The sequence below is a fragment of the Pituophis catenifer genome, unplaced genomic scaffold (genome assembly GCF_029215685.1).
Source record: "Pituophis catenifer annectens isolate HBS135680 unplaced genomic scaffold, rPitCat1.0.hap2 SCAF_3, whole genome shotgun sequence".
NCBI lineage: Eukaryota > Metazoa > Chordata > Lepidosauria > Squamata > Colubridae > Pituophis > Pituophis catenifer.
This window is the reverse complement of record NW_027256883.1, coordinates 41101860-41125633: the sequence shown is the minus strand read 5'-3', so window position 1 is coordinate 41125633 and position 23774 is coordinate 41101860. Positions and strand designations below refer to the sequence as shown.

The window sequence follows — 23774 nt, the reverse complement described above, 5'->3', positions numbered from 1 at the left end:
AGTTGCAGTTTGATTATTGTAGAATTGAGAAGAATAATGTGTTATCTTGACTTTGATGTTGTACATATGTTTATGTAGCCTTGGACTGTATTTGTTTTTTTTTTTTTAATTACTTCAACATCCTGTTCACACATGTTCAGGTTGTGATCCGCTAAATCCTTTTCACAGTAGTCACCATTTCTGTATGTTGAAATTCATCTTAATGAATTTTGCCTAATGTTCCTATTGTCAGGATCCTTCTGTGCTTTAAGATTCTCTAAGGCATTTGCTATGCCTTGCTATTTTTATGTCACCTGAAAATTTGATAATATTTTTAAAATCTTTTTCTAAGCCATTTATGAGTATGTTGAATAACTGAGGGCTAGGAAAAGAGCCCCACACTATTTATTTATATCCTGCCTTTATTATTCTAAATAACTCAAGGCAGCGAATATACACTTCTATTTTCCCAATAGCAACAACCCTGTGAGATGAGTTGGTGAGAGAGAGAGTGACTTGCCCAAAGTTACTTGACTGGCTTTTATGCCTAAAGTGGGACTAGAACTCACAGTCTCCTGCTTCTATCCTGGTGCATTAACTATAGACCAAACTGGATCTATATTTCTACTATATTCTCTGATGTATACTCATTGATGTAATTGTTCACCCAGATATGTATTCATCTAATGGGAGCATCAACTACTATTCCCTAAGATATTAGCCCTCCCCCTATCTTTGTGTTATAACATCAAATCACAATTTCCAACCCTACATTCAAATGATTTATAAATATGTTGAACAGCATAGGACCTACCAAAAAGGTCTGAATTTATTTATGTACTTTTTCCTGTATTATTATCAGTTTTCTGCATCTATTAAGATTTCTCATTTTAAGTCTTTGTAAATCAAGACATAAATCAAGACATTCACCATTTGTGACCAATTCTTATTATTAGCTGAGAAGTGCACATCTGTTAGCATAGCATATAGTTTTCTATTAATGAGTACAAATTCTATATTCATGTTACTTGAATGGATCATGATATAGCCTTTCTTCCTACTAAGCTACAAAAAGCCAAATGATGGCTTTGTAGCAGTGTAATTTAGAAGCTAGAGAAGAGAATAAAAATCAAAGCTTATCAGAAAAGCATGAGCGTTATTATATCCTGAAATTTTATCTCAGAAAAATATTTTTGTGAGGTTCTGAAAATGCTGTCCTAAATCCAATTTAGTAAATTAAAACTTTCATTTATCTGCACTAAATATTGTAATAAAACCTTAATAAATCAAGATTCTTTGTGCTCCAATTCCCAGCAAGCAGGGCTTTTTGCATACTCTTCTAGCAGTGTTCAGAAAACACTTTCCAGAAAGGTAAGTTTGTCCTTGCATAATTTTGTCCTGTTTCTAGCTTCTTGATTATGAATATTCAGAAATAGCTGGCATGAAACAATATTGAGCTTGATTAATAAAACTCTAGGCAAACCAGTTTCTCGGCAGCTGTTCTCCAAAAGAAGCCTTACACATGAAAAGAAAATTTGGAAACTGATGCTAACCAACATAATAGCAATAGCACTTAAACTTATATACCACTTCACACTACTTTACAACCCTCTCTCAGAGGTTTATAATGAATTCGTATTGTTTCTGAATTTCTTCAAATAGGATCCCAGATAAAATTATTTTTGTCGGGCACAATCTGTTATCAGTTTAGATCACAAGTCTGTTTTTTTAAAAAAAGCATGTTCAGCATGTTCATATTCTTGGGGGGTTTTCTGTGTAAGGGGGTTTCAAATACTCTTTTGAATGTACTGGTAGTACTTGCTTTACTATATTTTGAAAGTATTAGGATTAGACTTTCAGCATGTGTCTAGTGTAAGTTTTCATTGATAGCCATTAAAGTCCTGTAATCTTATTCTTAATTATTAGAGAAGCCATGGTACCACAGAATGCTGTATTGCAGCCTAATTGTGCCGACTGCCAGCAGTTCGATTCTGACCTGCTCAAGGTTTATTCAGCCTTCCATCCTTCCGAGGTTGGTAAAATGAGGACCCAGATTGTTGAGGGCAATACGCTGTAAAGCACCATGAAGCGGTATATAAATCTAAGTGCTGTTTTCTTTATCTACAACTTACTGACATGTTGCTTTTGTCAGAAGAAAATAAAATGAACTACCTATTTCTGTCCTGCATTATCTTTTAAAACATTTTGTTCTAACTGCACTTCAAGCTGCCTCATTTGTACATGTAACCAGACACTCTTGAGAGGAAAGAAAAGTTGAAATCTGACTGTCTCATTCTCCTCTGCATTTATACCAGGGACACTGAACTTTTTTATTCTTGACAGACCATTTCATGTAAGGAAACATAATCTCTCTCAAACTACAAATCCTGGAACCAATCACACAAGAATATTCTGCAACAAATTGATCATGCTGTTGCTTCTCCCTGTTTTCAGGAAATCTCACAATACAGACCTTGTACGTATGATATACTTTTCATATATATATTTTCAAGCATAACTTACAATACAATTATTATTCATTTTCTGTCCTGTTAGTAGTGTTATTGATTGGCTGCTTCCTTTTTACTCTTCATGCTTAGGATCTAATAGCAATTCAGTTACTGCTAAGTGTAAGAATGTGATGCCCTGAAGTCAAATAAAAAAAAAGGTTATATATCACTTTCAAGATGAAATATTTTCCAGTAGTTTGACTGGCAGGTGCATACCTTAAATATGCACCTGCATATTCTCAGCCAGGTACTGGGAAAGACAAGAAAATTTACAACTCCAAGCTGGCACAGAGATTTCAAAAGAAAGAAGCATTAAATATGTCAGAGAAGATAGAAGGTAGAGGGGGACTTGTGGTGATGGGAGCTTGGCAGTAGATTCTGCTAGACTGAAAGGGAACTGGATGGGTTGTGGAGTAGAGGAAGCAGCTGCTAAATAATAGGATAACAGAATTAAAAGAGATTCTGGAGGTCTTCTGGAAAAAAACCCTGCACAAGCAGACTGTTTGCATGAAAAAGGAAACATGGCAGTGTTATTAAAGATGCTACTGAATATGTAAGTTTCCAGATTTTTGTCATACTACCCATTTTAGATTTCTTTAACTTACATTGCCTAACCATTCAGCATGCTCAAATGGAAATATATGTATCATAAAAAAATAGAAAAAGTAATGAAGAAATATATGAAAAAGCTGTATTTTAAAGCCCTCTAATAATATTCCACAAATTAAATAAGGACATTGGATTGTGAAAAAAATAATCAGGAAGTATTTAGAGGCTCACTGAAAGTGGTGGCTTGTATTTAAGATTATAATTAAATTATAATTAAGACTGCAATTAAACAAGTATTGCAAGAAATTAATTCTATGTAACAAAAGCTAGAACCCAAATTCTACCACTGTCACCACCTTTTATTTTTTAATTTTTTGTTATTCCAAATAACCTTTAATTATTTTTTTGCGATGAAATTACTTCATCAAAACCCAACAAAAGACAGTTTTCATAAGCCACATTCTTATTCATTGTGTGATAAGATTTCCTTCATTTAAATATGATTAGATTGGCTCTGTTTTACAAAGTTGCCTGATGTACTTTCCTAGAATAGAGCAGACTTTTAAAAGAAGAAACAAAATCCACTTAGATACATATTTTAATATTCACCACTCAGGGGTGAAATGTAAAATTTGTTACTACTGGTTCTGTGAGTGTGGCTTGGTGGGGGGAGGGTAATGTGACTGGGTGGGCGTGGCCAACTTTTTTTTTTTTAACTTTTCAAAGCATTTTTTTCTAATGCTTTAAAAAGCCTCTGCCGATCAGGCAACTCAGCTGGGATCGTCAGAGAGGCTTTTTAAAAAATGCCTCTCTGACGATCTCAGCTGAGTTGCCTGATCATCAGAGAGGCATTTTTTTAAAAGTCTCTGACGATCCCAGCTGAGTTGCCTGATCGTCAGAGAGGCTTTTTAAAAAATGCTTTGAAAAGCCTCTCTGACGATCAGGCAACTCAGCTGGGATCGTCAGAGACTTTTCAAAGCATTTTTTTTACCAACTCTTCGGCCAACAGGTTGCAGAAAAAAAATGCTTTGAAAAGCCTCTGACGATCCCAGCTGAGCCACACGATCATCAGAAGCTTTTTTTTTTTTTACTTTTAAAAGCATTTTTTCATCGGAAGAGGTTGTAGAAAAAATGCTTTAAAAAAAAAGCCTCTGATAATCGTGCAGCTCAGCTGAGCATGGTGGGGGGGAGGGTGCAGGGATTTTTGCTACCGGTTTTCCGAACCACACGCCACCATCGCTACCAGATCAGGCAATCCAGTCTGAACCGGGAGCATTTCACCCCTGGTACTGCTAGAAAAGACTAGATGTAGTAGCTCAGGATTGAAGTGTGAGGTCTTTGGTGCTCTCTGAGCTTGATTGTTTCTTGCACACGTTTCATTGCCAAGCTAAGTAACATCATCAATGCTAGAAGGGAATGGGGTTTCCTGTCTTTATATATACTTGTAGGTTGCCTTGTCAGTGTTGGTTGGGGTTCTCCTTGATTAGGTTGTTATATTATTTTATTGTAATTTGTTACTTGTTTTTGGTCTTAATTTGGTTCTATAAATATAATTTGGGAGATGTTTTCTGTTACCTGATGTATATAGAATGTATAGAATGTACAGAATGGCCTTTACTATTCATTTAATATCAGTGAAAAAGAAGTAATATAGAAGGTAACTAAAATGGCAACCTCAACTTTTAAATAATTTGTATTGATTTAATCATAATATAGTCGATTAACTTCATTTTATATTTTATTAAGGTCCATAGCTTAAAGCAACTGAATGGATTTACTTTTAGGAACGGAAACTGCCACTTTATTTGTTCTTCTAGTCCAAATGTGGTAATGCAGTCAGGTGAGTTGCCATTAATTCTTAATTCTGTCAGTCTCTGCCAAGTCATTTACATAATTCATGTCAAATTGCACCTTATACTCTTGCAACTGCTTATATGTCGAAAGATTTCACACCTTAAGATATTGTAGAACAACTTAGGCAGCTTCTCCCATTCCACGTTTTTTGGTTGCCAATTACATTTTCTTTTTCTTTTTTCTTTTCTTTGTTTTAGTAATACTGTGCCTACATGAGAAATAACATCAGATCCATAAATGGTTTAAGGAAAAGATTAGATTTAAGGAAAACCCAATCTAAATTAAACACCCACAATTAATCTGCATCAGTTGCACATGTGAAACAAAATATGTATTTATTCCCTGTGAAGTAATAGGATGAGGGAAGTGCTGACACATGGAGCCAATAGACATGTATTTGTCTTTTTCCAAGCAGTATAAAATTACTCAAGAAAAAAATTTGGCAGATTTTGGCCAAGGAGACCAGACTTTCCTAGGTTGAGGGACTGTGGCAGACCCAGGAGGGAGACAAGCCAACTTCCATTGAGAAAGTATTTTTATTATAAAAAGGAAGGTACAAAATATTTTTTTTTTGCTTTTAATCAAACCAGGCTGTGATTTCTTAGTGCAGTAATTTTATACTCAATTCATAAAAATCCCTATGTCCTATACAGTGTTCTACACTGATCATGTTCATAACTTGTATAGTCCTTATACAAAATAGACCCTTCTATAGTTTTTATATGCTATTTATAGTTACCGTATAGCCTTTATTTCTTATCTATATTCTCAATTGCTTGCTTTTCTAATTCTAGCTCATAAATCTATGCTACGTTAACTATATTTTGTCTCCATTGCCTTTTTTTGGAATGGGTCTTTATTATAGCCTCCTGCTGGCAATTACCAAGGGCATAACTGGTTTTGGCTATTTTCCCAGCTGTGGAATAGAGAGGAACTAATTATTTCCCCACAACTGAACTTCTGTTCTCTCTGGCTCTGAGCTGCCACTGGGATCTACATAATGTTTTGCTGGTGCTGCTAATCCAAGTGTGTCATCCTACTGTGGAGGGCTGTGTGGTCTAATGGCTACAAAGCAAGAGGCTGGAGTTCAGGTCCAGCCTTGACTATGAAAACCATCTGGATGACCTTGAGTCAGTCCTTCTCCCTCAACCCAAGTTACTTCACAGAGTTGTTGTAGAGAAAATAGGAGGAGGACGGTATGTTGGGTATGTTTGCCACCTTAATTATTTTGTAAAAAATAATAAAGAGAGAATATAAATAAATAAATAAACGAACAAACAAACAACTAACAGATATAAATAAATAATCTCTGGGGTTGCTGCTGCCTATGCTTCACTCACCCATGACTTCACTTGTCCCAGCTCTGCTACCATCACTCCTGGCTTTTCCTTCACTATTGAAAAATCTTTGGTTCTTCAGTCATGGTGCTATATATTGTTTACTTAGTGCCAACTACTCTCATCTGCCATAGAACTGTATGCCAAGTCCTCTTCTTGTTCCCTGCAGAACACATTTTTTTTTTATTTGATTTATATGCCGCCCTTCTCCGGAGACTCAGGGCGGCTTACAATGTGCTCAGCAATAGCCTTCATACTTTTGTATATTTATACAAAGTCAGCTTATTGCCCCCACAAACTGGGTCCTCATTTAACCTACCTTAGAAAGGATGGAAGGCTGAGTCAACCTTGAGCCTTGGAGAGATTCGAACCAGCAGTAAATTGCAGGCAGCTGTGTTAATAACAGGGTGCTTTAAACCACTGTAGTACCAAGGCTCTTCTCCAAAACATTCTCACCTCCAAAACAGATATTGGAGACAATGATTGGAAATTTTGTTTCTTTATTTGCCATCCCCTCCCACTTACTTAGTATGGGCTTTGGTCGTTGTTGTAGATTTATAGGCTGACATGTACACGTCCCTGACTACTAACAAAACTAAAATTGTCCAGGCTGCTTTTCTTGTTAAACATTCTTGTCCTTAAAAAAATAGCATTGATCTATCTATCTATCTATCTATCTATCTATCTATCTATCTATCTATCTATCTATCTATCACAAGAGGATGAATCCAAGTACTGTGCAGAGGCAATGATTAAGTGATAGTGGCAGCATCCAGAACAGGAATGGCAGCATTAGAGAAGAGTAGTAATAGCGTTCAAGAAACCAGTATGGCAGGAATTAAGAGCGTCAGTTGACAAAAAAGTCAGTGAGTGGTGGTGACAATACAAATGTCAATGGATTGCAACATGTTTATCATGTTGCAATCCAACATGTGGTCTTCCGAGTGAGCTTCAAGGTGTTGGTTACCACCTTTAAAGCGCTCCATGGCATAGGATCTAGTTATCTTCGAGACCACCTGCTGCTACCGACAACCTCCCATCGACCCGTGCGCTCCCACAGAGAGGGCCTCCTCGGGGTGCCATCAGCCAAACAATGTAGGCTGGTGACCCCCAGGGGGAGGGCCTTCTCTGTGGGGACACCTACCCTATGGAACCAGCTGCCCCCAGAGATAAGGAGAATCCAAGACCTCGGTGCCTTCCGCCGTGCCTTAAAACTTTCTTTTTTCAGCAAGCCGGGCTGCCTTAACATATTTTTAAATATTTTTAATTGGTTTGTCATTTTAAACTGGGGCCAAATTAATATATATTCTTTTAATTTTTTTTAATGTTTGTATTGTATGTTTTTATCTGGCTGTACACCGCCCTGAGTCCCTTGGGAGAAGGTGCGGTATATAAATTCAAAATAAAATAAAATAAAATAAAATAAATGTTTAGAGATAGCATGCATGGAACAAAATGGAGGGCACAAAGTTTTCTTCAGGATCAAGTCACAAACCTCTATTCTCAAACAACCCTAGTTGACTGTGAAAAAAGAAATCGTGTGTTGTCCTGATTGTAATTGGAGCCCTTGGAGCAATACCCAAAGGGCTACCCCGCTATTTAGAAATTCTAAATTTACCGGACTTGAACATTTTGACTCTACAAAAAACCACCTTACTCGGATCAGCTTACATCCTCCGACGATACCTTAACAGTTCCTAAGTCCTTGGTTAGGACTCGAGCTACTGAGCTATTAACCAGCCTCAAAGGCTGTGAATCTCACTATCTATTAAAGGAAAACAGAACTATAGCTAGGTTGGATAGAAATCAACAGAGGGGTTTCAAGAATAGAGAATGTAACTGTAGGTTAAAATATATAATAAATTATACGATAAAATAAAAGATAATCCAAAGGATTGAGCATAGACTTTTTATGATGGGTGAAATTGATATAAATTAGGATATGCAGAAATAGATAGAAATTAATAATTTATCACACTAAGAAAATAAGACTTCAGACGATTTACATACACCAAGCCAAATTAGTACGTATCATTACTTTTTATAATAAAATCAACTTTTCCCTGCAAGGAATAATCTGTATGTAAACTAGTCTGTGCTATTGCTGAACCTATGCCACTTCATGTGAAGAACCTGGTTCCTTTCCTTTCTTAGCGGACTTCTTTAAAGTAAGGATGGAAGGGTGGTTTTGGTGCCTTGATCAGGGGTGGTATTCACTTACCTTCGCTACCGGTTAGCAAATGTGAGTGTGCACCATCTTCCACAAATGCGCAGAGCGCAAAAAATGTGGCTAAATGGGACGTGATTATGTCAAGGCTCGGCGGAGCCTCCTGCAGCTGCTACCGGTTCGCCTGATCCGGATAGAACCGGCTGAATACCACCATTGGCCTTGACCATTATCTCACAAGAATTATATGTAGAAGCAAAGAACAAATGGGATAACTAGTGTAGTGTTAATCCTAGACAACTCACAGCATCATTTTTATGCTTGTTACAGAGCATGAACCATTTAAAACCTTATTTTGTATCTCCTCAATGCAGAATGATTAAGGTTTTTTTTTTCAAAATTTAGGTGAAGTGGGCCAAAAGGAGCTAGTCTTTTTGATATAGTGCATGAGATATAAAATTGTTTAGCTCTCTCCCAATATGTTCAGCAAAGTACTCTTTATTAAATGTCTTTCTATAAAAGTATTGGTCTAAATATGCCATACCTAGGTTAGAAGAGAGGAATGCTGCAATTTTGCATTTCAGTATATACAGTTCTTCTATTCTTACTTGCAATGCAACACATGAAGTATTCAAAAGATGTAGGCTGCTCTTATTAACTTTACTATTTCTGGGGGCAGGGTAGGGGGATGAATACAATACATTCTAGCCTGTTTTCTTTTTATTCATCCATATTCCATTATAAAGTCACAAATTAGTATTAATGAGCATTTGGAGAAACTGTACCCCTTACAAATAACTATAGCTATATACAATCTCTTATAACTGAAGAAGGTAACATAGCTACTGTATGGGTTCATGCTGCCCAGACCTGATCGCAAAAGACAAGCAACTAATTATATCTGGAGACATGGAAAATTTTAAAATCCTGAAATATAGCATGTGAAAGCAATTCTGAATTTAGGAAATGTATTTACATAAATTGATAATTCTGTTACAAGCTATGTGTTTGCTGAATTTAAGATCTATTAGTAGTTATTTAATTTCATAGCTATAAAAGTTTTATGGTGAAATTCTCAGAAATTATTATGTAGAATTAATTGAATCATTACATAATAGAAGGTTATAGGATTATATTCTTAATTTTCTTAAGGAAACTAACATTTAGGAAAATTGCATTTGTTTATTCAATTTACAAGCCAATTATATAAATGGTTATGAAAATAATATCCCTTTGGATTAAATCAAATTAGATTATTGCTTTGAAGTGATGAAATGTGTTCTTTACAAACATAAAGGCTGGTATGGTAAAGAGTAAGCTTAAATATAAATTATTAAGATTTTCTTAAGCTGTTGAAATACAGAAGAGTTTTAAAAGTAACCATGTGGAATATTTTCAGAAAGTGAATAACTTCTATTTCATGGACAGCATAAAATTCACATAAAACAGTCTACTGTTAAATCTTTGCTGTTCATAAATTTAGTGACTACAAAAATTGCTTCAGGATATTTTATGCAGTTAAGATGAATAATTTATTATATATACAGTTAAACAATTACATTCTTTAAAGAAATGGATATGGTAATTAAAGTAGATTTAGCATGAAAGTACAATATAGACAAATTAGACTAAAACAAATTATTTTTAACTTAAAAGACCACAAAACCTGAAATAACAGACAATAAGTTGCATTATTAACCAGGACAGTAAAAAACTGTACAGTACAAGCAACACATTACAATAAATTATGGTTAATGAGGCAGTCTTTGATTTGGGATCAAAAGGACAAAATAAGGAATGCTAAAATCTCATAAATCCACCATATCTCTTTTCCATCTCTGGAGCCTCTTTGGAATAATTTTCTCCATCATCATCTGAAGGAAGAAGAGTATCAGCAAACCGCTTGAGAAATCCACCATATCTTTTCTGGTAGTCCATCCACCATTCTGGCCTTCCTACTCTTCTCATGAATCCACCATATCTCTTTTGTAACTCTTTGGCATCACCTTCCAGCTCTGGACTGCGCTTTATGCTTCTCATGAAGCCACCATATCTCTTGAGGACCTCACTATCACTATCACTCAAGTCTTGATAGTGTCCTATTTCAGCATTTTCTTCTGTTGCAAGAAGCTCTTTCAGAAGATCAGACGAATTAGCTAAAGCATCATCATCTGAATCTTTCTTCATAAACCCTCCATATCTTTTAGCAAGAATTTCTCCAACATTGGGTTCCTCTTCTGGTTCTACATGATAGAGCTCATCCATCTTTTTCATAAAGCCACCATACCTTTTCATGAAGCCACCATATTTTTTGGCTAGCAAATGGCTTTCATCCTCTTTTGGACTGTCCAGTTTAGTAATCTGAAGAAGTTCCTTGCAGGTTTCCCAGGCTTTGGCAGAAGGCAGTTTCCCTTCACATTCTAGTGTACATGCCTGAAAAATAGTTTGATTTATAAAGTTATTTTAGAAGTAGAAATAACATTTGAAATATCGTCTTAGGTTTCAGAACTTTAAATTCTGAATATGGCCAAATATGGTATCTTTCTGAATGGATTATCAAAGTTGATCAAAACGATCAATTTCTAAGCATAGGAATGGAAAAGTTGGAATTAAAAAGATGTACTCCTCAAAACAGTAATCTGGCAATAGTGATAAAGATTTTGCATGATTTGTGAAATACAGGATTGTTGAGTTTATGGATAGAAGAAAGTGCTCTTGAAAAAAATAATGTCTCAAAAGTTCTATACATGACATATCCTTATACTACTGGAACACACCTTCATGACTTACTACAAACATATCTTCAGCAAAATGTACATGTGAAGAAATTTTGCTTGCTTAGCACATATCCCACACAGTAATGAAAATGAATATAGTCAGATTGCCCCTGTCTTTCCAATTGTTGAAAAATAATAATTCTGTAAAAAATATTTGGGAATAACTAAAGTGTAGAAATAAAGAAAGGCAGATGAAACCAAGAGCAGTGGCAGAAAAGTGACTGAAACAATGATCAGATTATATAAACTCATTGCAAATAAATAGATATATATTGCACAAAACTGTTTTTAAAGGAGGTTATTATAATACTTCTTTTTGAAATAAGTATTTCAAAATTTTGCATGTTATATCAATAAAACTGCTACAAAATCACTTCATAAAAAATAATTTAGATTAGCTAAATTTTTAAGAATGTTGCAGAATAACTTTATTAAAATTAATCCCCAAAGCCTTCCTAAGTAAAACCTTACTAAGTTTATTAACAACTTTAAATATAAATAATGAATATATGGTCTTTCTTCATTATGTTCATGGAGACACTAGGAGATTTTCCACTAAAGGAAGGAAATAAGAGTAATTTTCGTTAAATGCATATTGCATTTAGTTTTCCCAGCCTTTGCAAAAATACATAGAACTTTGGGATAGGGAAGAATCATGACAATTATTTCCTGCCCCATTTCTATAGCATGAAAAGGACTATACTAAATTATGTTTAGATCCCTTGAAATCAACAAGAAACATCAGTTTTTATTAATTAAAATTACACTGTTTTAATGAGTCTATGACTAAACATGAATTTGTCTATTCTATATACCAGTGATGGCTAACCTTTTTGCCATCGTGTGCCAGGAAGGGGGGGGGGAGGTTCACGTGCACGTATGCCCACACCCATAATTCTATGCACCCCGCCCCGTGCATGTGACCCCCCCTTCCCCCCGCTCCTAGCACACGATGGCCCGGTAGGACCATTTTTCTTTCTCACCTGGCTCCAGATCCTCTCTATGCATCTGGGGAGGACGAAAACAGCCTTCCCCACCCCCTTGGAGGCCCAAAACGGCCCGTTTCCTAACTTCTGGTTGGACAGGAAGTGACTTTTTTGCTGTTCCCAGCCTCCAGAGACTCTGACGCATGCACACCGGAGCTGAGCTGGCGTGCCAGGCAACATGGCTCCGCGTGCCGCCTGTGGCACGCGTGCCATAGGTTCGCCATCATGGCTATATACAGTGTTATAATTTGAGCAATTGATGCCAATAAGACATATTCATTTTTAAATAGGGGGTAATGCTTAAAATGATCTAGTTGGATTAGTAAAGTAATTCCAGAATTTTTTTTTTTAATTTGATTTATATGCCGCCCTTCTCCAGAGACTCAGGGCGGCTTACAATGCATTAAGCAATAGCCTTCATACTTTTGTATATATTTATACAAAGTCAGCTTATTGTCCCCACAAACTGGGTCCTCAATTTACCTACCTTAGAAAGGATGGAAGGCTGAGTCAACCTTGAGCCTGGTGAGATTCGAATTTACAGTAATTGCAGACAGCTGGTGTTAATCACAATGCTATCAGTCTGCTGAGCCACCAGGCCCTGCATAGCTCATAGAAACACTAAGGTTCAGACCTAAATCCCATTCTTCCCTACCTGCTGAATTTACATTGTTGCTCATTCCATTTCAGTGAGGGCAATGTTTGGAAATAAAGGAGGTATAGCCTGCACATTTGCTTAAGTATGATCTCTGGATTTAGTTTCTAGGATTATATGCATATTCTGACCCATATTTAGTAGATAATTGCATGCTCAATTATTGATCGTTCTGATTATCTGATGGAACTGAAAGTAAAGCTCTCACGCAAGGATTTGCGGCTATCCAAACAGATTACTGGTGCTGCCTAAGCTAACTACCTTTACTTTGTATTGCACAACTAGGTTAAAGAGATGTATGTCAGCAATGTTGCATAAGTAGTTCAGTACTTACATAATTCTTTGGAATGATAATTCAAGCAACCATCTGTAAATCTCATCATGTATTATATTTGAATACTTTGAATCACATATAAGTTATAAATCCCCTGTTTGTCCTTCATTTAAGGGATTGAAAACAATTTTGAATAAAGATAACATATACAAATACACATATCTATGCTCTCTCCATTTAAACGATTATATATGTCTATGAAGTTTAAGGATTTAAGCTGATAAAAGCAAAGCAAAACAAAAAGCATGTATTAGTTGGCAGTTCAGCTACTTTTAAAACTAGTAAGGTTTTCTCCAGATATTCTATAATCACTGATGCTGATAAGTCAAATGTGTGATGAAATATGTACGTGAGGAAATATGCACCTGGGACAGTTTCCCATGGAGGCAGATAAACCCAAATTAAGAGACTGGGTAATCCAAAACTGGATGGGTAAGGAAGAAAGAGGTTCAGGGTAGCCACATCCTAGGATCTCTTAGCATCGGTCTATTATGTTAGAGAGTTTTAGCTTTAGTCTGGCAAGATTTTGTATATTAGGAATAAGCAAATAAAGAATTGGACTCAATTGGATTTCACTATATTGTCTTTGGGCTTGGGTCTGACAAAAGTTTCCTTATTGTGTTCTCAGAAACTGGAATGGCATCCATTCTGGTATATGGAATATGGTATAATTAAAAATTCTACTCAAATGCTGCTTTCAAGGAAATTGGTTTAAGAACTGTCTTGCAGAATCTTGGTAGGAATGTTGTTAGATAGATAGATGGATGGATGGATGGATGGATGGATGGATGGGCAGGGAGGCAGGCAGGCAACAAGACAGATAAAAATGCATACATGCATACAAATAAAATATTTTAAAAATATTTTGCTGGCTTGATTCAATGAGTAGTTGTTGAATTATATGAAAGATGATCTCAAACACAGGTTGAAGAAAGAAATGCATTTTATAATTGACATCCCTATATATTCTATTAAAGATTAAATTGTATAAAAACTGTACACGTAATATTAAAACATTTTGGACCATGAGAATTCATTTGGAATAGCCAAGTAGAACAAAGATAAATACATATACTGAACCTACTCCTAATTTATTCACCTTCAGTGATGGAGCACCCACAATTTCTGGAGGCAAGTTGTTCCACTCATTAATTGTTCTCACTGTCAGGAAATTTGTCCTTAGTTATAAGTTGGATCTTTCTTTAAGGTTCTTCCACATGTTGCTTCTTCTCCTGACCTCAGGTTCTTTGGAGAATAGGTTGACCCCCTGTTCTCTGTGAGAGCCCCATAGGTACTGGAAAACTGTTATCATATCATCCGTAGTCCTTTTCTTTGAACTAGGCATACCAAGTTCTCAACCGTTCATTATATGGATCAGACTCCAGACCAGTGGTGGGTTGCTCCCAGTTTGGTCCGGTTCTTATGAACCGGTAGTAACGGCAGCGGGAGGCTCTGCCCACCTTCCCATTGCAAGTGTGCATGCGTGCGCTTCCGTTGCAAACCGGTAGCAGAGGTAAGTAGAACCCACCTGCTCCAGACCCCTTTGTTGCTCTTCTCTGTACTTTTATAGGGTCTCTTTTTTGTATTGTGGAGATTGATAACTTTTTTTTCAAAATTGGCCTATTCTTGGTATGTCATTAAGATCTGCAAATTTTAATACTAAAACGTATGGTCATTTAGACTAACCATTTACATGCATAGTTTTTGGAAAGCAATTTTTGATTTTATTAAGTCTCTGACACTCATTGTCTTCTTCCATATGTCAGTCTAACTGAAATAATTTAGTTTTTCAAAAGAGGAATAATTGTAATTGTTTTGAATTCATCATGGTTGGAAGCAAATAGGTCACATTCTTGCAAGATGAAATATATAATTTCGTTCCTTGACTGACTTTTTCTCCAATTTCTGATTACTAAAAGGATGTTAGGAACTTCAGAAGCTAGAATAAAGAAGGATTAATTCAAGCTATTGAGGTTGGTCATTAGCTTTCTTTATAATAAATGCTTCTTGTTCAAACCAAGAGTTTGCTATTGCATTACTTACACATTTGTTTCTTACTTTTGCTTTTGTTTTTCATGCTTGGAATTGAACTAGCTTGATTTACCAGATTTACTGCGGATTTCTTCTACCAGTTTACTTCTTACAGCTCAGTTTTGATGAAGGAATAATTTATATTCATTAGGGATCTTTTGAGAACCCATAGGGAATCATGACTTTTCTCTGAAGTAAGAAAATCCTGCATGCTTAAATATGAATATTTGGCTATAAATTATATACAGTATACTTCAATAGAATCGTGATGCAATTATCATCAGCATAAAGCTGTATGTGAACATTATTATACTGAAATATTTCTTGGTTTTTGAAGTCTAACAGAATACTTAGCTCTTGCTCCTTTTTTTTTTTTTTTTTGGCCTCCTGCTAATGTTAAATCTCTTATCCAAAACATTTTTAATCTTTACAGGCAGATTCAATTGGTATATCCTATTATGATTATGGTGTGAATGTATATATATTCACCAGGATAACTATCAACCATTGATTGATAACCTAACTTAATAGATCTGATGGGGAAAAAGAACGAAACAGCGAAATTAAGTGAATGTAATAGATTAGCGTTAAAGAACAGCCAAAAACGTTGTAGCAAGCTAAAAGGAACAAGAACCAAATATGTAATTATTGAATTGTGATAACCCTGTAGCATTAGTTTATGCTATCTCCAGTATATGATTTTACTTTATGAAAAATATTTTGTTCTTTATGGGAATAATACTTATTTCTTTTTGTTTTTTTACTTCTGCTATTCTAAACTAAGAAGGAAAATCAAATAAGATAGTTATGGAAAGGACTTGTTATTCAGGATGTGAGTAAACAAAAGGAAACATAAATGACTAGCCTGATCAAATTTAAACAAGATATTTATGAGCTAAGATATCAAATAATTAATTTCCGTTTATTTTGCTTCCTCATCTGATGTAAACCTATGCTTATTTGCTTAGAAGTATGTCCATCTTTACTCATTGGGATGGACTCTTGGAAGTCTACGTAGAACTATTCACCAGATTCTATTCAATAATACTGGAGTATAACTCTTATTTTTGGCCAATACAACCAATACATTCCTGAAGTTCTTCAAAAGTTTATTGTAACTGCCTTTGGTGGCCATAGTTCTATCTTGTACTATTTTTCTCTATCTTCAGAGGGCTGTTATTCATTTTTCACAATGAAAGTCTGATAAAGGAAGATGGGCTTAACAGTTTGGCTCTGCTGTTTACTTTTATTTTGCCTCCATTTTCTTTATAATAATTAATAACCTGATTTTAGGTTAATATTATCTTTTAAATGTATAAATTTATTGGAATAATAATGAAACTAATGATGCTAATTATTTAACAGGTTTATGATTGAACCCAAGCCCAAACTGTTTCTCTCACTTTTCATGTGCATGCTGAAGGAGGAGTGTAAAACTTGAAAAACAGTACTTTTTTTCCTCAAAAATATATTTTGGAAGAAGGTCTGGGAGCTTAATAAAATGAAGTATCGGCTGCTATTTTGCTTTTGAATTGCAAAGGGCATTTGGTATCTAAGAATATAGGCAGAAAACATGTTTTTCTCTATGACAATCTTATTAGTTCCAATTGTCTTTACTTAATTATTAACCAAGGAGATTATATAGAAAAACGCACATTCTCTTATGGATCTGATGAGATTTTAAAAACAAATTCACAGAAGAAGAAATAGAAAGACAGAGGGAGGGGAAAAAGAAAAGACCTCCATTAATATATGGTGCTTTTGAAATTTATATTGTTTTGGGTCAGATTAGACCCCAAAAGGTAAAATGCAAGCCAGGTTCAAGTATCACCTGTAACTGAAATAATGTGACCATTTGGTGCATGTAAAATTTGTTACTACCGGCTCTGTGGGCGGGGCTTGGTGGTGGTGGGGTAATGTGACTTGGTGGGCGTGGCCAACTTTTTTTTTTAAACTTTTCAAAGCATTTTTTCTAATGCTTTGAAAAGCCTCTCTGATGATCAGGCAACTCAACTGGGATCGTCAGAAAGGCTTTTTAAAAAATGCTTTGAAAAGCCTCTCTTGCAATCAGGCAACTCAGCTGGGATCGTCAGAGACTTTTCAAACCTCTTCAGCCAAGAGGTTGCAGAAAAAAATATTTTGAAAAGACACTGATGATTTATTTATTTATTTTATTTATTTATTGCGATTTATATGCCGCCTTTCTCCCTAGGGACTCAAGGCGGCTTACAAAATGACAACTTCAATACAAATCACAATACAATACCAAATTAAAATCAGTAACCCAATTAAAAAACGATTTAAAATTATACCAGTGTACCCCCAAACGGATCAGTTTAATTGGCGGAAGAGCCACGTCTTCAGCTTGCGACGGAAGGAAAGAAGGTCGGGGGCTGTCCTGAGCTCAGTGGGCAATCCATTCCAGAGGGTCGGGGCTCCCACAGAGAACGCCCTCCCCCTGGGGGTTGTCAGCCGACATTGTTTGGCCGACGGCACCCTGAGGAGGCCGACTCTGTGAGAGCGCACAGGACGATGGGAGAACGGCTGGAGATGGTCCTGCAAGTACCCCGGGGCTAAGCCATGAAGGGCTTTATAGGTGAGCACCAGCACCTTGAAATGTATCCGGAGTGCCACCGGTAGCCAGTGCAGCTCACGCAGGAGAGGTGTTACACGGGAGTATCTAGACACCCCCGTAACTACCCGCGCAGCTGCATTTTGGACTAGCTGAAGCCTCCAGACACATCCCAAGGGCAGCCCCATGTAGAGGGTGTTACAGTAGTCCAACCTAGAGGTAACAAGGGCGTGAGTGACCGTGGCGAGGGCATCCCGGTCTAGGAACGGGCGCAACTGGCGCACAAGACGGACCTGTGCGAAGGCCCCCCTGGTTACAGCCGTCAGATGGTCATCTAAAGACAGCCGAGAATCCAGGAGGACACCCAAGTTGCGGACCCTATCGGAGGGAGCAAGGGTTTCACCTCCGATCATTAAGGATGGAACCTCCAGATCCCAGGATGCCAGCATCCACAGCCACTCAGTCTTGGAAGGGTTGAGTCTAAGCCTGTTCCTCCCCATCCAAACCCGCACCGCTTCCAGGCAGTGGGACATCACGGAAAGGCATCCCTAGGGTGGTCAGGGGTGGAAATGTAAAGCTGGGTATCATCAGCATATTGATGATACCTCACCCCAAAACCACGGATGATCTCACCCAGCGGTTTCATATAGATATTAAAGAGCAGAGGAGAGAGAACCGAGCCCTGAGGCACCCCACAAGCGAGAGGCCTCTGGGAGGATCCCTGACCCCCTGCCCAAACAGACTGCAGACGGCCCGAGAGATAGGAGGAGAACCACTGTAAAACAGTGCCTCCTAACCCTATCCCCCTGAGCTGCTGCAGCAGGATACCATAGTCGATGGTATCGAATGCCGCTGAGAGGTCAAGAAGGACCAGGATGGAGGAGCAACCCCCATCCCTGGCCCGCCAGAGGTCATTTACTAGGGCGACCAATGCCGTTTCCGTGCTGTGGCCACGCCTGAAACCAGATTGGTAAGGATCCAGGTAGTCAGTTTCCTCCAGGAATTGAGGTAATTGCTGTGCCACCACGGACTCAACAACCTTCGCTAAAAAGCGAAGGTTGGAGACTGGACGGTAGTTGTTAAGTACGTCAGGATCCAGGTTAGGCTTCTTAAGGAGGGGTCGAACCACCGCCTCTTTAAGCACAGCGGGAAAGACCCCTTCCTTTAGTGAAGCGTTGACAATAGCCTGGATCCAGTCTCCAGTCACCTCCCTGGCTGCCGAAACAAGCCAGGAGGGACAAGGGTCCAGTAAACGTGGAAGACCCCAGCCTACTCATAATCCTGTCCACGTCATCCAATGAAACAGGCTCAAACTCAACCCAGATGTCTCCACCGAGACTAGGCCCTGTCACCTCAACGGACTCTGTCCAGTCGGAGTCCAACCCGGTCCGAATCTGAGTGATTTTATCTTGCAGAAACTGTGCAAAGTCCTCAGCACGGCCCTGTAAGGGGTCCTCCCTCGCTCCCTGATTAAGGAGGGAGCGGGTCACTCTAAACAGGGCTGCTGGGCGATTTTCTGCAGATGCAATGAGAGTGGCGAAATAGTTACATTTCACTATTTCCATTGCCACAAGATAAGACCTAATATGGGTTCTTAGTTGTGTTCGGTCGGACTCGGATCGGGAGGATCTCCAACCACCCTCCAGGTGTCTTTTCCGACGCTTCATTTCCCTGAGCTCCGCGGTAAACCAAGGAGCCACCCGGGATCTACGTCGGATCAGAGGCCGCAAAGGTGCGATTCGATCCAGGGCCCCCACCGCAGCCTGTTCCCAGCTGAACCGCGCGATCATCAGAGCCTTTTTTTTTTTTTTTTTTACTTTTAAAAGCATTTTTTCGTCGGAAGAGGTTGTAGAAAAATGCTTTTAAAAGTTAAAAAAAAACACCTCTGATGATTGTGCGGCTCAGCTGGGCATGGGGGAAGGGCACACAGGGATTTTTGCTACGGTTCTTCAAATCACCCGCCACCATTGCTACCAGATCAGGTGATCCGGTCAGAACCAGGAGCATTTTACCCGATTTGGTGTCACATTACACCAAATTCCTAAAGTTGTGAGAACAATATGAAAAGACAATAAGAAGAGAATCATGACCTATTTTTAGACTTGACAGAATAAAACAAACACCAGGAGCCCTGGTGGCGCAGCAGACTAAAGCACTGTTATTAACATCAGCTGCCTGCAATTACTGCAAGTTCAAATCTCACCAGGATCAAGGTTGACTCAGCCTTCCATCCTTTCTAAGGTAGGTAAAATGAGGACCCGGATTGTGGGGGCAATAAGCTGACTTTGTATAAATATACAAAAGTATGAAGGCTATTGCTTAACGCATTGTAAGCCGCCCTGAGTCTCCGGAGAAGGGTGGCATATAATATATATATATATATATATATATATATATATATATATATATATATATATATATATATATATATATATATATATATATATATATATGTATGTATGTATGCATGTATCTTTTTTAAAAAAAATTGCTTTCTAGAAGAGAGGAACATTATTTAAACAATAAAAGCTCAATTTCCTCTGCATATCAGTGTAGCTACGTACTTATAAAAAAGTAAGAAAGCAGACACTAATTGGATAAAACCTTTCCTATAAATATGGCACATGTGGTATACATACAATCAAGAATACCCAGATAAGAACTGGATTGTGTGCTATACTTTCCCAAACTTAAATAGAAATTTCAGTTTTTCCTGGATCATATTATTCTCACTTAAGCGTTCATGTGAGATATAATTGATCCAGCTTGATAAAATGAGATGGTTGACAGTGTCTTCATCAAACTGACCCAAAGAAGGCACTACAGAAACCAACAATGGCAATAATTATGCCATCACTATAATATTTTGAGATTAGCAGGATACAGGGAGACAATAATAAACTATATAACTGAGACACTGTTGTTTGTACTAATTCTAAAATGCATAGCTTCCATTAAGTCTGCAACATCACGAGCTGAACTATGGGAAAGGCATTCCATTCCTTTTGTCTTATTTGCTATTCCATCTGTTCTTTAGTGGTTACAGCAAGAGCAAGCATTTTCCAATACAGTGAGTTAAAGAGGACTAGTGAACTCCTTTATCTGGCTATGATGAAGTACAGGAATGTAGCCAATTAATTTAATGTATATTCACTATTAATTAATCAATGAAGTATATATAACTTGAATATTTAATGTATAGTAATATTAAGATTGAGATCCACTTTGTGTTGTGGTTTAAGGCAATGGGCCAGAACTGGGAAACCATGAGTTCCAGTTTTAGGCAGAAGCCCAGATGGGTCAGTCCTGCCAGTCACTCTTTCTGATCCCGAGGAAGAAATCGGTGGCAAACCACTTAGGGAAAAAAGAAACATGGGCAAGAAAAATGCAGGGACTTGTCCAGGCTAATGCCAGAAGTCAAAATTAACTTGAAAGTACAAAAATTAAATTAAAATAATAATATAAAATAAGAAAACATCAATTTTTAAGAAATATTTTACTAGTGAAGTTATAACATTTAAACACATTGGGGAGAAAAATCAAATAACACTTTATGTACTTTTGTAATTTTGTTGCTTAAGAACATATGCTAATATTCAGTCTTGTAGTGTTTCTATCTGTAGTTGACATATATTAGATTCAATGGACTGTGAAAATATACATGGACAATAAACTATAACTTAAGTTCTTCAGTGATAATTCAATTCCATCGTTGAGTAACTAATCTAAGTTAGTGATCTATCTAATTTTGAATTTGTCATCTATTTGTGCAACTATGAAGTATCAAGCTGAGCTGGGAGAAAGAATCTCAAAATAACAATGAGTAAAGTCTGCTTACCAAGGGGTTGATATCAGCATGATATGCCAATTGATGGGCACAGGATGCACAATCTTTTGTACATTCTGCCTGAATGGTAAGGATAAGGTATGCGTTAAGAGCCAAAAGCAAGAAATAACACCTCAGAAGCAATGTCATGGTCTGCAAAAAGAAGAAGAATTAAACTCAGTTACAGTATTTTCCTTTTTTATACCAGCAAACATTGCATTAAGAAATACATATGGAAAAAGAATCCGAGGTATTTTTAGCTGTATTACGCCAGCAATAATGTATATCATGAATGACATCGAATATAAGTGTCCCAGCATAATGTTGCAGGATCCAATTTGGGTTGGTCACCAGGACCAGAAGTTTAGACTTACAAGCTTTTGGATTCGTGCTGGAGCCCATCCTCAGGGAACTTCTCTCTCGCAGTGTGTGCGCTTTGGACTATTCTGTGTTGTATTTATAAGGTGCCTGAGCGGCCATATAACCACACATAGAATAGTCCAAAGCACACACACTGCTAGAGAGAAGTTCCCTGAAGATGGGCTTCAGCACCAATCCGAAAGCTCAGAAGACTAAACCTCTGATCCTGCTGACCAACCCAAACTGGATCCTGCAATAACGTCTATTATTACATATGTGAACAATTTCATGCATGATGCTAGAAACAATTAAAGAACATACAATTAGAATACATTATTTGAAATCGAGTGTAATTTTTTCCCTTTTATCAGATCTCAAGTAGCTCACTACATAATAAACAGAACGATCCTTTTTATAAATGTTGCCTTTTTTACAGAGTTTCAGTATAACTCTGGGGGAAAAAAAGGGGGGGGAGAAATCTTAGTAACAAACTAAGTAAACAATAAAATACTTCACGTACTTTTATGGGATTATTTAACCTTGAACAATGAACAATTCCAGATGCTATAATATAACCAGCGACGAACGAATTTCATCCCGTTCGCTGCGTAATCTTATTCCTTTTACATCTCCGCCGGCAATGAGCCACGGGAGGTGCGCGAGTGAAATCCAGGCTAAGAAAAAGCTGGATAAAGCTAGCCCTGGAGCTCAATTGTCCCTTCCTTCCCCACACGCCCAGACTTACATTTCTCCTCTGCTCCGCGATATACGGTGCGCTTCTGAAGTGAGCGGTGAAGTCTCTTGCTCAGAGGTCAGAAGATTCCACGGAAGAACTTCGCGGGGCTTTTCTCCAAGATGCTAACTAACGAAGATGCAGAAGGAGGAAGGAAAACGAAAGAAAGAAAGAAAAATGAACAACGGAGGAGAAGGGAGGAAAGGAATGGCAGATGACGAAGAACGATCCGCTGCAATAATACAAATCAATCTTACCGAAGAGAAGCGACGACGGCGCTGGTGGGACTGCTTCCTTCGCTTCCAAGAAGGGTATCTCTTCTGGCTTCGGAACTCTTCAGCAAAATCGGGAGCAAAGAAGTGGAGAAGGCGACTTTATAATTAGTCAAAAAAGGAGACGCGGGCAGCATTCTCCCAATCGCCTACTGCCCTCCGTGTGACGCAAGATCTACGACATCCAGTAGGAGTGAAGCATCTGGTAAGGGGTGGGGGGAAGTGGGGAGAGACGTATCAGCGTGCCTAGGGCCAAAGCAAGACTCACGATTCTGTTGTTCCCTTGAGTGAGTGGGTGGATGTGGTAGTCATCCCCACCTGATCAGAATGATATTTCACTCCAGGATAGCTTCTCCCCACCATCCCAAGTGGGGCCTTCTATGTTGACCCTTGGGTCCAATCAACTTTGGCTACATGGGTTTTTCAAAAGTTCTTCCTTTCTGCTGGAGGGTTCTGATCCAGACCTCGTTTCCAGGGAAAGCTGGAGTGTTATTTAGTTCTTTCTGACAGAAGCCACTTAAGGATGTAATAAGAAACTTGTCACATCCAGAAATTTGCCAGAAAGATATGGTCTCAACTGGGTCTAAATTGTATTGGGACTAGAGTCTGCAGAGTTTCCCTCCCTTCCTAGCTGGAGGGACCATCAGGAGAGCACTAGGTAGGGGAAACCTAGTCTATATCGTTTATTCCTAATCTTTTTCAAAGGCTCTAGGAGATGCTACTTAGGATTTTGTTGTTTGTGTTGTCAGATGTATAAGGGTCTGTTGCTAATAATGAAATCCAATTTTAAGAACACACGATGGTTTGACTGCCTGAGTGTACTTTGACTGCT

At 37.8% G+C, this 23774-nt stretch overlaps 1 protein-coding gene across 1 annotated transcript; it reads right to left on the bottom strand.

Moving 5' to 3' along the window:
- Nucleotides 1-10196: 10196 nt before the first annotated feature.
- PENK (proenkephalin) lies at nucleotides 10197-22731 on the bottom strand. The gene is made up of 3 exons (XM_070942270.1): nucleotides 22683-22731; nucleotides 21590-21730; nucleotides 10197-10829 (listed from the first exon to the last, which is right to left on the bottom strand). The coding sequence occupies exons 2-3, from the start codon at nucleotides 21725-21727 to the stop codon at nucleotides 10197-10199; spliced, it is 771 nt and encodes a 256-aa protein (XP_070798371.1). The 5' UTR covers nucleotides 21728-21730; nucleotides 22683-22731.
- Between the last annotated feature and the right edge of the window lie 1043 nt (nucleotides 22732-23774).

Excerpts from the sequence above, each read along its gene's own strand:
- PENK (XM_070942270.1), bottom strand. The coding sequence starts at position 21,727 with ATGACATTGCTTCTGAGGTGTTATTTCTTGCTTTTGGCTCTTAACGCA. Across the intron at positions 10,830-21,589 it reads ATGCTGATATCAACCCCTTG|GCATGTACACTAGAATGTGA; the intron begins GTAAGCAGACTT and ends ACTATTTTTCAG.